Source organism: Aquarana catesbeiana, linkage group LG11, assembly GCF_042186555.1.
Source record: "Aquarana catesbeiana isolate 2022-GZ linkage group LG11, ASM4218655v1, whole genome shotgun sequence".
Classification (NCBI taxonomy): Eukaryota; Metazoa; Chordata; class Amphibia; order Anura; family Ranidae; genus Aquarana; species Aquarana catesbeiana.
Window position 1 is genome coordinate 240972653 of NC_133334.1, and position 15110 is coordinate 240987762.

At 43.1% G+C, this 15110-nt stretch overlaps 1 protein-coding gene across 3 annotated transcripts in view; it reads left to right on the top strand.

The window, feature by feature from the left end:
- LOC141112598 (uncharacterized) overlaps positions 1–15110 on the top strand; it is a 155580-nt gene that overhangs the window by 14766 nt on the left and 125704 nt on the right. For all 3 annotated transcript variants that reach the window (XM_073605551.1, XM_073605552.1, XM_073605550.1), the window contains exon 2: positions 46–719. In XM_073605551.1, coding sequence (XP_073461652.1) covers positions 255–719 — 465 coding nt within the window. In that variant the 5' untranslated portion in view covers positions 46–254. The remainder of the gene's footprint in view (positions 1–45; positions 720–15110) is intronic.

Below are 15110 nucleotides of genomic sequence, written 5' to 3' on the forward strand. Positions count from 1 at the left end.
AGTGGTGCATGATCATAATCGACGTCTCTCCTTTTTTTCTGACAGTGTGGCCAGCTGATATGAAATCTGTTTTTGGGAGACAGAAATATGACGTAATATGCTATATTAAGACGTTTGATTTTGCCTCATGCTACAAGATTTTAGCAGAAAGTATTTCACTATGATGCTGCTTTGAATCAAAGGCTGTATGGTACAAGTTTGGACGTCCAAGCCTTCGGTGAGCTGGCCACTTTTCCTTTATCGCGTTGGAAAATATGGAGAAGGTGCAAGGCCACTTGGACAGTGGACAAGAGATACATGACCAACTTGCCGTTGACACCGCCTTAAGCACCTTGATAGTAATTCTGGTATATATTGTAGTGAAGGTGAGCGTGGATGGAATTCGTCAATGGAGAGCCCGGGTGTCCATCCTAGTGGTAGGTGCCGGACCTGTTGGGTTGACAGCGGCACTGGTTGCTGTCCGCTCCAGGAAAGTGCTGAATTTAACCATCTTGGACGAGCGCACCAGGACTGCCCTGCTCTGCAGACCTCAACAGATCGCCTTGGACCCCCGAAGTGTTACGTTTCTCTTGACTTTAGGAGTCGATTTTGACAATATTGAAGGATGTTGGGACAATGACCACTTCTTTACCAAGATTGGTGTTTTCCAAGAACATCTTCTGAGTATTCTAGAACAGAGGAAACAAACCCTGGACATTAGAATTCTACTTGGGACCAAAGTAAGTGTTTGGCACAATTATATCTATGTCAAGTTATCTGTCAGTCAGTACTATTTTTATTTTATTTATTACAGGTACTTACATAGCGTCAATTTACATAGCACTTTAAATATAATATACATTCACATCAGTCCTTGCCCCTAAGGAGCTTTCAATCTAAGGTCCCTAACTCACATTCATACATAAATATATACTAGGGACAGTTTAGACAGTAGCCAATTAACCTACCAGAATGTCTTTGGAGCATGTGAGGAAACTCACGCAGGCGCAGGGAAAACATGCAAACTCCAGGTAGGTAGTGTCATGGTTGGGATTCGAACCGACAACCCTAGTGCTGCTAGGCGGAAGTGCTAACCACTTAGCTACTAAAGTAAATCTCTGCACAGCCAGTATATAGTCAAGTACACTGCAGTCAGTTCATTAAAACTGATGTAATTGAATAACTGAGGTATTATCAAATCAACCAGGCAGATTTTATGTTTCTAATTAATTAATAATAGCCTGCTGTATGACCAATATTTAACAGCCTACATTTCAGGAATTACTAAGGACCCTGTCAAATGGAATATTATAGCACATAAAAGTAACAAAAAGCAGTAAACTTCAGTTTCATTATTCTGAAGTCGCTTCCTAGCTGCCTGAACCAGCAATATTTTACTCGATCACTGCTTTCTCATTATCCTCACCCACTGAATTAATTTAGTTGATTTTGTCACAGGTGAAGCATTGCCAGCAATATAATCAGCTGTCTGATCAGGTTCTAATATTGCATATTTCCTTAATCTCTTAATCTCTTTACAAAATCTCAAGTGAAATAAATAATAGGTCTGGAACTCCTTATAATGTTACTAAAAAAAAATACATATGTTCACCTATGAGTAGAAAACATGCACTCTTGGTAATCCTTGGTAACTGTTTTAACTTCTGTAATAATAATATAGGGCATACCATACATCAATAAGGATCACGTGTGTCAAATAGACAAATAGAGTGCAAAATCTGGTGCAACTGTGCATAGAAACCAATCAGTTTCCCGTTTTTTTTGTCAAAGCTTAACTGAACAAGTTAAAATTAGAAGCTGATTAGCTACCATGCAAAGATGCACCAGATTTTGCACTCTGATTGGCTACCATGCAAAGTTGCACCAGATTTTGCACTCTCCAAATAAGGGTTGTATTTATAAACATTTCACATAGCAATTCACCTGGTGAATGTACATTCATCCTATGCGAATGGGTGGGGTGTGGGGGGGGGGTGGGGGGGATTTTATTAGGCTATTTCCTGTGCTGCTCAAATGCTTTTCATTGATTTAGAAGGGAAAATACTGCATCTGGTCACTAGATGGTGATAAGTATCATAGGAATTTTCCATACTTAGCACCATCTAGTGGCCAAATATGGTATTTTGCCTATATATAATTGCCTAATAAAATTATTTTTTGTCCCATTCGTGCATATCAAGTGTACATGCACTTTCACCACGTAAACTGCTATGCAAATTTGTATTTATTTTTTTAATACACCCCTTAAGACAGGCTAGCAGTTAAAAAAGACTTATACTAATGTAACTTTACTGTTAAAAATATATAAGCTTATAGTGCCAATCAGTACATGTGTAATATTCCCTGCTTCTGTCCCTTCCCCCTAATGTTTCCTTCCTCTTCTCCCTCATTTTTCTGTGTTCCTAATAAATTGCAATCAAAAGGTAATTTATAAAAAAATAAACTATTTTAGGCTGAAAAGTAGGCAACTGGTGGACTTCCTTTTCTGATTTACATTATGTTTTTTTCTGAATTGTAGCCTATTCTGAATAGGGCCTCATTATAACTTTTGTTTGCAAGTTGAGTAATGTGCTGACATCCTATATCTCTCAGGACTGCAACCGTGAGAGAACCCAACTAGAATCTGCAGTGTTTTTCAACAGCTAGAACTGTTACAAAGCCTTATGTCTTGCTCTCCAAATTAAATTCTGAAAGTGGAAGAAAAGTTGACTGTCTGCAGCAAAAAAAAAAAAAACTTCAGCACCCCTTTAACTTATTTATAACAAGATCTATTTTAGCACCCTTATTATTGGGGGGGGGGGGGGTTGTAGCCATCTTTTCCATCCATCTCTGTGATTGCAATCACTGTCCTTCCATGGATGGCATAAGCAAATCCTGCACATGCACAGACCAAAAAGGAGTCAAACTACCCTTTTGTTTCAATGTGCGTTTACAGTGCCTTGAAAAAGTATTCATACCCCTTGAAATTTTCCACATTTTGTCATGCTACAACGAAAATATAAATGTATTTTATTGGGATTTTATGTGATAGACCAACACAAAGTGGCACATAATTGTGAAGTGGAAGGAAAATGATAAATGGTTTTTATAATTTTTTACAAATATGTGAAAAGTGTGGCGTGCATTTGTATTGAGCCCCCCTGAGTCAATACTTTGTAGAACCACCTTTCACTGCAATTACAGCTGCAAGTCTTTTTGGGGATGTCTCTACCAGCTTTGCATATCTAGAGAGTAACATTTTTTCCCATTCTTCTTTGCAAAATAGCTCAAGCTCTGTCAGATTGGATGGAGAGCATCTGTGAACAGCAATTTTCAAGTTTTGCCAAAGATTCTCAATTGGATTTAGAGCTGGACTTTGACTGAGCCATCCTAACACATGGATATGCTTTGATCTAAACCATTCCATTGTAGCTCTGGCTGTATGTTTAGGGTCGTTGTCCTGCTGGAAGCTGAACCTCCGCCCCAGTCTCAAGTCTTTAGCAGACTCTAACATGTTTTCTTCTAAGATTGCCCTATATTTGGCTCCATCCATCTTCCCATCAACTCTGACCAACTTCCCTGACCCTGCTGAAGAAAAGCATGATGTGTTCAGGGTGATGTGCATTGTTAGTTTTTCGGCACACATAGCGTTTTGCAATTAGGCCAAAAAGTTCCATTTTGGTCTCATCTGACCAGAGCACCTTCTTCTTGTTTGCTGTGTCCCCCCCATGGCTTCTCGCAAACTGCAAACAGGACTTCTTAAGCTTTCTTTCAACAATGGCTTTCTTCTTGCCACTCTTCTATAAAGGACAGATTTGTGGAGTGCACGACTAATAGTTGTCCTGTGGACAGATTCTCCCACCTGAGCTGTGGATCTCTGCAGCTCCTCCAGAGTTACCATGGGCCTCTTGGCTGCTTCTCTGCCCAGCCTCCCATGTCTTGGTAGGTTTGCAGTTGTGCCATACTCTTTCCTTTTTCGGATGATGGATTGAACAGTGCTCCGTGAGATGTTCAAAGCTTGGGATATTTTTTTATAACCTAACCCTGCTTTAAACTCCTCCACAACTTTATCCCTGACCTGTCTGGTGTGTTCCTTGGCCTTCATGATGCTGTTTGTTCACTAAGATTCTCTAACAAACTTCTGAGGGATTCACAGAACAGCTGTATTTATACTGAGATTAAACTACACACAGGTGGACTCTTTTTACTATATAGGTGACTTCTAAAGGCAATTGGTTCCACTAAATTTTAGTTAGGGGTATCAGAGTAAAGGAGGCTTAATACAAATGCACCCCACACTTTTCAGATATTTGTAAAAAAAAAAAAAATGAAAACCATTTATCATTTTCCTTTCACGTCACAATGATGTGTCACTTTGTGTTGTTCTATCACATAAAATCCCAATAAAATACATTTACGTTTTTGATTGTAACATGACAAAATGTGGAAAATTTCAAGGGGTATGAATACGTTTTCAGGGCACTGTACATCAGTAATTGAAAATCCCATCTTTATGGCACAGCCAGGATGCCGTAAATATCTTAGAAACTGGGCATATGCAAGTGATGTCACCTAAAAAAAAAAAATCAGTTACTCAGGACTAGAAAGGATTTCAAATGGCTCTACAAGGAGTATCTAAAATTGTATTGCAAATAAGCATATAGAATCATTAAATAATGGGGAGTCCAGCTAAGGATGTCGTAATTATTGTCTCGTGAAAGGGTGTCTAAATCCAGGCATTGGAGTATTTCAAACGTACATTCATACATCAGGGACCCTGATGTAACAGGAGACTGTCATGGAGACCCTGATGTAAGAGGGGACTCTGATGGGGACCTTGATGTAAAGAGGGACTCTAAAATCCTCCCATCCTGTACTTGAAAAGTGTTGGGGTTTTTTTAGTTAATTTTTTTTAAAGAAGTGTCCATGCATGTCACTCATCTAGGCGAATGACGTGCACAGTGCTCACTGTGCTTCCTGGGATATGCACAACACATTTCCCAGAAGGCATAGTTTAAATTTAAATTACAAAGAAGGAGGGGGGTGGGCATAGGTATGATCATCGGGGGGCCCGTCCACTGAACCCATAAGAGCCACTGACTGGGCTCACAAACGACCTGGTGGTGCTGGCAGAAAACGAAAGGATCTCAGCAGGTCAACGCTGGATCCTCTGAGTGGATGAGTATCTGAAATGTGTACAACCCACCTCCCGGTAAGTGAGGGTAAAAAAAAAATGGGGGGGTTTGGTGAAGATCCAATTTAACTTCCACTCATCTCCTCCTTCACATCATTACTTTGATTATGTGTCTTTATACGAATAATGTTAGCAATTTATTTTAAAATGCATCCCTGTATTCCCCTTTAACATTAGCTGGGAGACCACATGACTGCTGTGCTTTTCACTCAGCCCCTCCCACTGTAGTCCTTAGATCGGGGGAGGAGAGCGGTGGGAGGTCACATGACTGCACAGAGGTGATCTGAAATAAGTTATTTAGAGGCATTATTTAAAAAATAAATTTGCTTTGTGTAGTATACCTTATTAGAACAGAGGGGCTACCAGTAATCCTACTCTCTGACTTTATCGCCAGTGACTAATAGCGGAAGAAGGAGAGGGGAGGGGTGAGGAGGAAATTGCTCACACACTAGGAGCTGACAGACAGGGAGGGAGGGGGAGAGAGGAGAGGTTTTTTTCCCTTTTATTGGTTGAAATAGATGGTCTTTTTTCAACCAGGCTATGTAACTCTAACACACTGAGAAGAGGGGCACATAAACCGACCACGGGATCATGGATCAGCAGCCATGATTACTGTGGTCAGTTTAACTAGGGGGGCACAGGAACAGGCAGGATCAACCAGGTTTTATACAGCATAGAAAGGGACAGATTGGACATCACAAGCACTGTGTTGTTTAACCTGCTTTAAAGGAACAGGATCTTCTTTTTTTTTTTTATACTGTACTGTAGCTGCTGACTTTTAATATTTATCTGTCCAGGAATCCAGCGGTGTCTTCACCCGAGCCATGCAGATTCACAGCCGGCTCCCTACTGCATGAAGTGCACTGTACTCTCTAATTGGGCCAACGGCGGGGGAAGGAGGAGGGGGAACTCAGCCAGACGTGAGAGTGGGTACCTGTCAAAACCAGGTACTTGCTCCCCCTCCCCCTGAAAGGTGCCAAATTTTGCAGAGGGGGGGGGGCAGATAAGCGGAGCTTCCTCTTTTGGGTGGAGCTCCTCTTTAAGAAAAAAAACCTTTTATGTGCAGCCCACTCCCCAGCCCCCCTTATACTTACCTGAACCCGTTGTCTGTCTATCCAGTGCTGTGTATGACAGCAGCATTGCTGCTCTCGTTCTCTCCCCAATGGCTCAAAGACACCTGCAGGGGCAATTGGCTCCTGCTATCAATCCCAGCCAGTGATGAGGGAGTGGGGGCAGGGCCAAGCTGCACTGTGTCAATGGACACACAAAGCGTGGCTCTGGAGTGAGCCTGCAGGAGTGTCCCCATTGCAATGGATTTACTATGGAGGCACTCAGCAGGAGCCAGGATCGCTTGCGAGGGCAAGTAAGTATTACATATATCATTGAAAACATGAAACAGTATGGAAGTAAAATTTTGAAAGCTATATAAAAAAATGACTAATGCCCTGTACACACGGTCGGACATTCCGACAACCAAATCCTAGGATTTTTTCCGATGGATGTTGGCTCAAACTTGTCTTGCATACACACGGTCACACAAAATCTGATCGGTCTGAACGCGGTGCCGTAAACACGTATGTCCGGACTCTAAACGGGGCAGTAGCCAATAGCTTTCATCTCTTTATTTATTCTGAGTATGCGTGGCACTTTGTGCGTCGGATTTGTGTACACACGATTGGAAATTCCGACAACGGATTTTGTTGTCGGAAAATTTTATAGCCTGCTCTCAAACTTTGTGTGTCGGAAAATCCGATGGAAAATGTGTGATGGAGCCTACACACGGTCGGAATTTCCGACAACAAGGTCCTTTCACACATTTTCCGTCGGAAAATCCGACCGTGTGTACGAGGCATTACAGTTAAAGTGTCACTAAACCCACATCACAAAAAAACTATCAATAAATGCTGTATTACATGCTGTTCATACTCAGTCACTATGAGCTTCATTTTCTGTGTTCTGCAAAAAAACCTGGTTGATCCTGCTGTTCTCTATCTCCACCTTCTGTTCATGTCCCCAATTAAGCTAGGGATTTTGCAGAGTAGTTTTGGCAGCTCTGCACATGCTCAGTTTTCAGTGAGTTTCTATGCTGAGCATTTCCTCCCTGAGCAGCCCATGTGACTATAGAGTCACACATGTGGGTGTATTCACAGTGGTAAATGACAGCCCACCCCCTCCCTCCTCCTCCATGCCCACTAACCAGCTAAACACAATGGGCCAGGATATTACATGTAGATTGATGGAGTCTTCACCTCCCTCTTATTCTAAGACACAGGCTGGAGGGATGCGACACAGCCTGTGACTGGCAGAAATCCACCCACGACGTGCTATTGCCAAAAAATAATAAATATTTGATTTCAAATTTTTTTTTATTTTGAACATGTGACCAGCAGCAGAGGACTAGAAGCTCCACCTGCTTATATTACTCTGCAGACAAGCTGGGAACAAGCTGGGTCATGTGACAGCTGTATATCGATTAGGTACTTAGATTTTTTTTTTTAATTAAAATCATCGTCAATCATCACCATCATCCATATACAGAAACAGAAGGGACAATGTACATTAAACAGTGTGTGTTTAATATCACTTTAAACGTTATAATGATAACTCACAGTGTGCATTTACTTAAAATAAACAATCACAAGCATAAAAATTCTGTTGTCCAGTTGTGAGTTAAAGCGGAGTATACAATAAAACACTATGGGAAGCCTATGCATGTTACCCACCTGTTCATTTATGTTTAGGTTTGGGGCCTACCAAAGTATTTCTCTGGGTTGGAAAAATTATATAAAAAAAACAAGTGTTATGCCAAATTATAAGTCTACAACAAGTCAGACCATTAAAGTGTATCTATGGTCAAAAATTAAAATATATACACACCGGCCAGTTTATTAGGTACACCTTGCTTTAGACGCCCTTTTGCCTGCAGAACTGGCTTAATTCTTTGTGATTCAACAAGGTGCTGGAAACATTCCTCAGAGATTTTGGTCAGATTTGTCGGCTTCACATCCATGATGCAAATCTTCCATTCCACCACATCCCAAAGGTGCTCTATTGGATTGAGATCTGGTGACTGTGGAGACCATTGGAGTGCAGTGACCTCATTGTCATGTTCAAGAAACCAGTGGTGAGATGATTTGAGCTTTGTGACATGGTGCATTATCCTGCTGGAAGAGCCATCAGAAGATGGGTACACTGTACTCATAAACTGTACTCATAAAGGGATGGACATGGTCAGCAACAATACTCAGGTAGGTCGTGGCATTTAAATGATGCTCAGTTGGTACTAAGGGGCCAAAAGTGTGCCAAGAAAATATCCCCCACACCATTACACCACCAGCATGAACCATTGATACAAGGCAGGAAGGATCCATGCTTTCATGTTTACGCCAATCTTTTATTGTTCAATTTTGGTGAGCCTGTGAGAATTGTAGCCTCAGTTTCCTGTTCTTAGCGTCACCTGGTATGATATCCTGCTGCTGTAGCCCATCTGCTTCAAGGTTGGTTGTGTTGTGCGTTCAGAGATGGTATTCTGCATACCTTGGTTGTAACGAGTGGTTATTTGAGTTACTGTTGCCTTTCTATCATCTCAAACCAGTCTGCCCATTCTTCACTGACATCAAGGCATTTTTGTCCACACAACTGCCGCTCACTGGATATTTTCTCTTTTTCGGACCATTCTCTGTAAACCCTAGAGATGGTTGTGAACATGGAAAAACTGTTGGTAGGGGAAAATTGTGCCCACACCCCTAACTACATACACAAGACCAAACCCTCTATACTCAGACCAGCCCGTCTGGCACCAACAACCAGGCCACGGTCAAAGTCCGTGAAATCCCCTTTCTTCCCCATTCTGATGCTCGGTCTGAACTTCAGCAAGTCATCATCACCACGTCTAGATGCCTAAATGCATTGAGTTGCTGCTATGTGATTGGCTGATTAGCAATTTGTGTTACCAAGCAATTGAACAGGTGTATGCAGGGGCGGACTGATAACTCATGGGGCCCCCGGGCAATAGGAGATTATGGGGCCCCCAGGCAATCAGAGATTACGGGGCCACACAGTATACACACACACAGTATACAATCACACAGTATACACACACACAGTATACAATCACACAGTATACACAGACAGTAAAAAAAACACAGATTTATACATACTGTCCCTGGTTTTACTGAGGCTGGCAACCCTCATGGGGCCCCCTAGTGGCCCAGGGCCCTCGGGCAGTGCCCGAATGGCTCAATGGTCAGTCCGCCCCTGGGTGTATGTTGTATGTTGTAACCATACACTGATCAGCGTTAACATTATCACCACTCACAGATAAAGTGAATATGTCAATATGAACTATACTTCTTGTGCTCACTGTGCAGAAATCAGAAATAAGTTGATATTGTAAATGAAACAAAATAAAATAAATAAATAAGAAAAGCCTTTCTACCTCTCCCCTTTCCTTCCCCTTCCCTCTATGAGTCCGACATTGTTTTTGGTATCTCACTCTCTGTCTATCAGACAGAGAGCGAGGCAAAATTTAATAGATCCAAGTTTTGATTTGATAGATCCAAGTTTTATTTGCTGTTGTCTCTTTTTGATCATGCTGTTTTTCTTATTAGATGACAGTGAGGTTGATTTACTAAAACTAGAAGTACAAAATCTGATGCAGATGTGCATGGTGGCCAATCAGCGTCTGACTCCAGCTTGTTCAATTAAGCTTTGACCAAAAAACCTGGAAGCTGATTGGTTTCTATGCAGAGTTGCACCAGATTTTCCACTCTCCAGTTTTAGTAAACCAACCTCATTGTGTTTCTTGTTTTTTTCTGATGCCATCTGGATAAACCTGTGCAATTTTGCATCATTTTTCATGATTGTATTCTGAAACTTTTTAATAAACATTATTGAAACAGAAAATAAATTAGAAAAGAATAGGAGGAAAGCTGCACACTATAAAGTGTCAGGTTATCCACACAAATAGAGTTGTAATTGTAAAAAAAGTCAAACTATGGACAGTGCCTCTATATTTTTATTACAGGTAAAGTGAATAACATTACAGTGGAACCTCGGTTTAAGAGTAACTTGGTTTGAGAGCGTTTTGATTTGTCAGCAGCTTTTTAAAAAAAATACTGACTCGGTTTGCAAGTGTTGTCTCGTAAGACGAGCAGAATTCAACCTAATTGCGCCTGCAGTACCGCATTTGGCCTGACGTGCGGGGGCGCCAGAGCCGAACAGCGGCGATCGCAGCCAATCGCCGCCGTTCGGCAATGCTCGGAAAGGCACAGAAATACACGGAAATACTACGTTTTCCAAGCCTTTCTGACTTTTGCCGAGGTCAGCCGATGTTTACTCGGGCCTTTCCGGCCGTTTCCGAGGCTCTCCGGCACCCCCCCCCACCTCTGGCCGCATGCGGTATTGTATCCCATTGAAGTCAATGCGGAACAAATTATTTTTGTTTCCATTTACTTCAATGGGAAAACTCGCTTTGATATGCGAGTATTTTGGAATAAGAGCATACTCCTGGAACGGATTATGCTCGTAATCCGAGGTTCAACTGTAATTATTTTGTTACAATGGTACCTGAAAGTGTTTGGGATTAGGGATGAGCTCCGGCGTGTTCGCATGGCGCACGTGCCGAGCCCGCCAGGAAGTCGGCATGGCGCAGCGCTAATCACAAGCAGTGAGACATTTCCCGATGTGCGGCTGCAGAGATCGGGAAATGTCTCCCTGCCTGTGATTAGCGCTGCGCCGTGCCGACTTCCTGGCGGACTCGGCACGTGCGCCATGCGAACACGCCGGAGCTCATCCTTATTTGGGATATATTAGGCAGCAAGTGAACATGTTGTCCCTGAAGTTGATGTGTTGAAAGCAGAAAAAAAGGGGGCAAGTGTAAGGATTTGAGTGACTTTGAGAAGGGCCAAATTGTGATGACTAGATGACCGTTTCAGAGCAACTGCAAAACTGCAGCTTTTGTGGGATGTTCCCAGTCTGTAGTGGTCCAAGGAAGGAAATCCAGTGAAACGATGACGGGGTCATGGACAGCCAAGGCTCACTGATGCACGTGAGAAGTGAAGGATGGCCTGTGTGGTCTGATCCAATAGAAGAGCTATTGGAGCTCAAATTGCTTAAAAAATAATGCTGGATTTGATAGAAAGGTGTCAGAACACACCGTGCATTGCTGTTTGTAGTGTATGGGGCTGTGTAAATACAGACCGGTCAGGGTGCCCATCCTGACCCGTGTCCACAACCAAAAGAGAACAAACCAGAAGACATAGCGTTCAATCTCCTGCACTGTGCGGTAGGCCTCTATACAGTCATAAACTCTTTGCTCTATTGCTTTAGACAGGACAATGCACTCCTCGCTGCCCTCCACAGACTGGGAAATCCAGAGCACTGGAACATGAAAAAAGACGTGCGTAGGCCTAGCGCATTATCCCCAAACAAAGGCTTTATTAATGTAAAAGAGTAGGTAAATTACTCACAAAATTAGGCTTGGATAAAAGCATATCATAACATTCCTCCACATGGGTCCATAGACCTATCCACATCTCATGGGGCTATCCCGTAGAGGCATAGGCTAACGTGTTCCCAGGAGTTCCTCTTCCTCTGAGGTTTTTTTTTTGGGAGGGTGCATGTGATCAGCACGGGGCCAATCAGCACTGTCCAGACTGAGGGTCAGGAGTCCTGCAGCCTCATAGGTCAATCGGAGGAGAATGAAAACTCCTCCTACAAGCTTTAACCAGACACTGATAAAAGTCATAAGACTGTTCTAACTGCTGCTGCTCACTGCTTCTATGAGAAAAGGTATTTAGCAGTTTATATTTACTAAAATAATTGCATTTCCATGTTCTGTGTACTGTGGGAGACTGGATATAGTGAATGCAGGGTCCTGGGATAAGTAACACTTTAACTCTCTTGGGCCGTGGGTTGGATACCCCTGCTGTAAGGGAATGGAGCCACCCCAAAAGAGAAATCAGGCAAGGGGAGCATTGAAGGAATGAAACTGAGTAATCATGTGCTTTTTATTAATCCAACAATGGATTTGGAGGTAATCAGATGTAAATGGACGCATGCCTGTTTACATCTGCCTGCCCATTGACTAACATGGAGCTTCTATTCAGGTGCACTTAAAGAACTGAGAGGCAGGTCTGATCAGACCGCCCCTGTGAGAATACCCTTAGGGCCAGTTCACACCATAGAAACGCAGTCCGGATGCGTTCCAGGTGCTTTTCTGCATGCGCGTTTATGATGCGTTCCAGTTCGTTTTTGATGTGTTTTTGGTGCGTTTTTGATGCAGTCCAGTGCTTCCCCCCACCTCTTTTTTTCTTAACCTTTAGGGCCAGTTCACACCACATGCAGTCCAGTGCGTTTTTTTTCTGCATCAAAAACGCATAGAAAGTAGGTTATATAGTTTTCATTTCATAGTTTACACCAGTGCTTGAAGTTCCAGTGCGTTCCAGTTTCGGGAAAAAAAAGTAGAACATGCTGCATTTTTCCTGCACTGGACTGTACTGGAACGCTATAAAAAGCATCAAAAACTGACGGGAACCCACCAGAACGCACTGGAACACCCATGTTCTTATTAATGGTTAAGGGAAAAAAAGGGGGGGGGGGATGCACTGGACTGCATCAATAACACACTAGAAAGCATCAAAAACGTGCATGCAAAAAAGCATCTGAAGCGTTTCTGATGCGTTTTACAGCATTCCAGTACAGTAAAAAATTCAGCATGTTCTACTTTTTTTTTTCTGCAACTGGAACGGCAAGCACTGATGTGAACTATGCCATTGAAAATCATATAACCTAATTTCTTTGCGTTTTTGATGCAGAAAAAACGCACTGGACTGCATGTGGTGTGTACGGGCCCTTAGGGTAAGGAAAGCACATGAAATTCATTTTTTTTTGGTACACAGTTAGGACCAGTTCACACCACATGCAGTCCAGTGCGTTTTTTTTTTTCCTGCATCAAAAATGCATAAAAAGTAGGTTGTTTGGTTTTCAATAGCGTAGTTCACACCAGTGCTTGCAGTTCCAGTGCGTTCCAGAAAAAAAGTAGAACATCCTGCATTTTTTCTGCACTGGACTGTACTGGAACGCTGTAAAATGCATCAAAAACGCACTTGAATGCACCTAAATGCACCAAAAACACACTGCAACACACTTGTCCTTATTTAAGGTTAAGAAAAAAAGAGGGTGGAAAAAAAAGCACTGGACTGCATCAAAAACGCACCAAAAACGCACCAAAAATGCACTGGAACGTATCAAAAACGCGCATGCAGAAAAGCACCTGGAACGCATCCGGACTGCGTTTCTATGGTGTGAACTGGCCCTAAAAGTTTTTATTTTTATGAAATGTTAAAATTGTTCTTTTTATATTTGAATTTACAAAACAGCTGTACCGTGAACACAATTCTCCCCATTCTAAGAGATGGGTAGTCATTTTCTATGACAATAAACACAGGGAGGGACCCAGGACAGAATTATGTAACCGTAAAAGATTGACTGGCTTATATTTTATGGCAGCTGAACTGCAAATATTTGCCATTATGTATGTTATAATCAATGACTGCTAACACTCCAAGGACGCTCCCCGGTTGCCCTCCGATCTGAACGATTCAAATATGTCACATTATCTGGAACAAGCTGACACATCACACGTTCTAATTGCCTTAATGATTCTATGTGTAAGCTCTGCAAAGGGAGTGAGAGGTATGCACTCTGTGCTAATTAAAGCTGAACGCCGAGCAAACAGCTGAGGACACAGCAGAAATGTCTATGTGTCAATTGTTTTATCTGTTATAATTCTATGAAGGCAGTCATGTGATCCAGGCACCCCTGCATAACAGCGCAATTTGTTTCTGGTGCTGCCTACAGTCTACTCTGCAGCTAGGCTATACAGGCCGATCAGGATCAACTCTAGCCTGTGATTGAATAATGATTTGCATGCTTATGCTTATAGTATTAGGCCCCTTTCACACTGGGGCGGTTTGCAGGCGCTATTGCGCTTAAAATAGCGCCTACATACCGACCCGAAACAGCCTCTGCTGTCTCTCCAAGGTGAAAGCCCCGAGGGCTTTCACACTGGGGCGGTGCGCTGGCAGGATGAGAAAAAAAGTCCTGCTAGCAGCATCTTCAGAGCGGTGAAGGAGCGGTGTGTATAACACTCCTTCACCGCTCCTGGCCATTGAAATCAATGGGGCAGCGCGGCTATGCCGGTGGTTTTTAACCCTTTCGCGGCCGCTAGCGGAGGGGTAAAACTGCCCCGCTAGCAGCCAAATACCGATGGGAAAGCGCCGCTAACAATAGCGGCGCTTTACCGCCGACGCCGCCCCGCCCCAGTGTGAAAGGGGCCTTAGACTATTAGCATTGTGCAAAGTGGTAGAGCCCTGATTGGCCCCTAGTGCGGACGCCCCTCCCACCCCCAGTATAAGTGCTGCTATGCAGGGACTTATGACCCATACACACGATTAGAAAATTGTATGAAAAATACTGCTTTCGAAGCGATCGTACAATAGTCTGATTGTTAGTACACAGCTTTCAAGAGCCAATATTATCTGATGGAACAAGCACTATCAATACTTCTGGTATCATTCAATTTTTGCTTAACCACTTCCCACCCGGCCTATAGCAAAATGAAGGCCGAGCGGTGGTTCAGTTATCCTGACTGGATAACTGCCGGCGCGCAGCACGGCGGTCGGTGGTGCCATGTGTCAGTCTGACACACCGCTACACCGATCTCAGTAAAGAGCCTCTGATGGAGGCTCTTTACCACGTGATCAGCCGTGTCCAATCCTCTACTCGCGCCTGACGATTGGCGGCTCTCCTGACAGGGGGGGTCTGCGCTGATTGTTTATCAGTGCAGCCACCCCCGCAGATGCCCACACTGGACCACCAGGGATGCCTACAGGACCACCAGGGATAACTACAATAGATGGATGACCAGGGATGC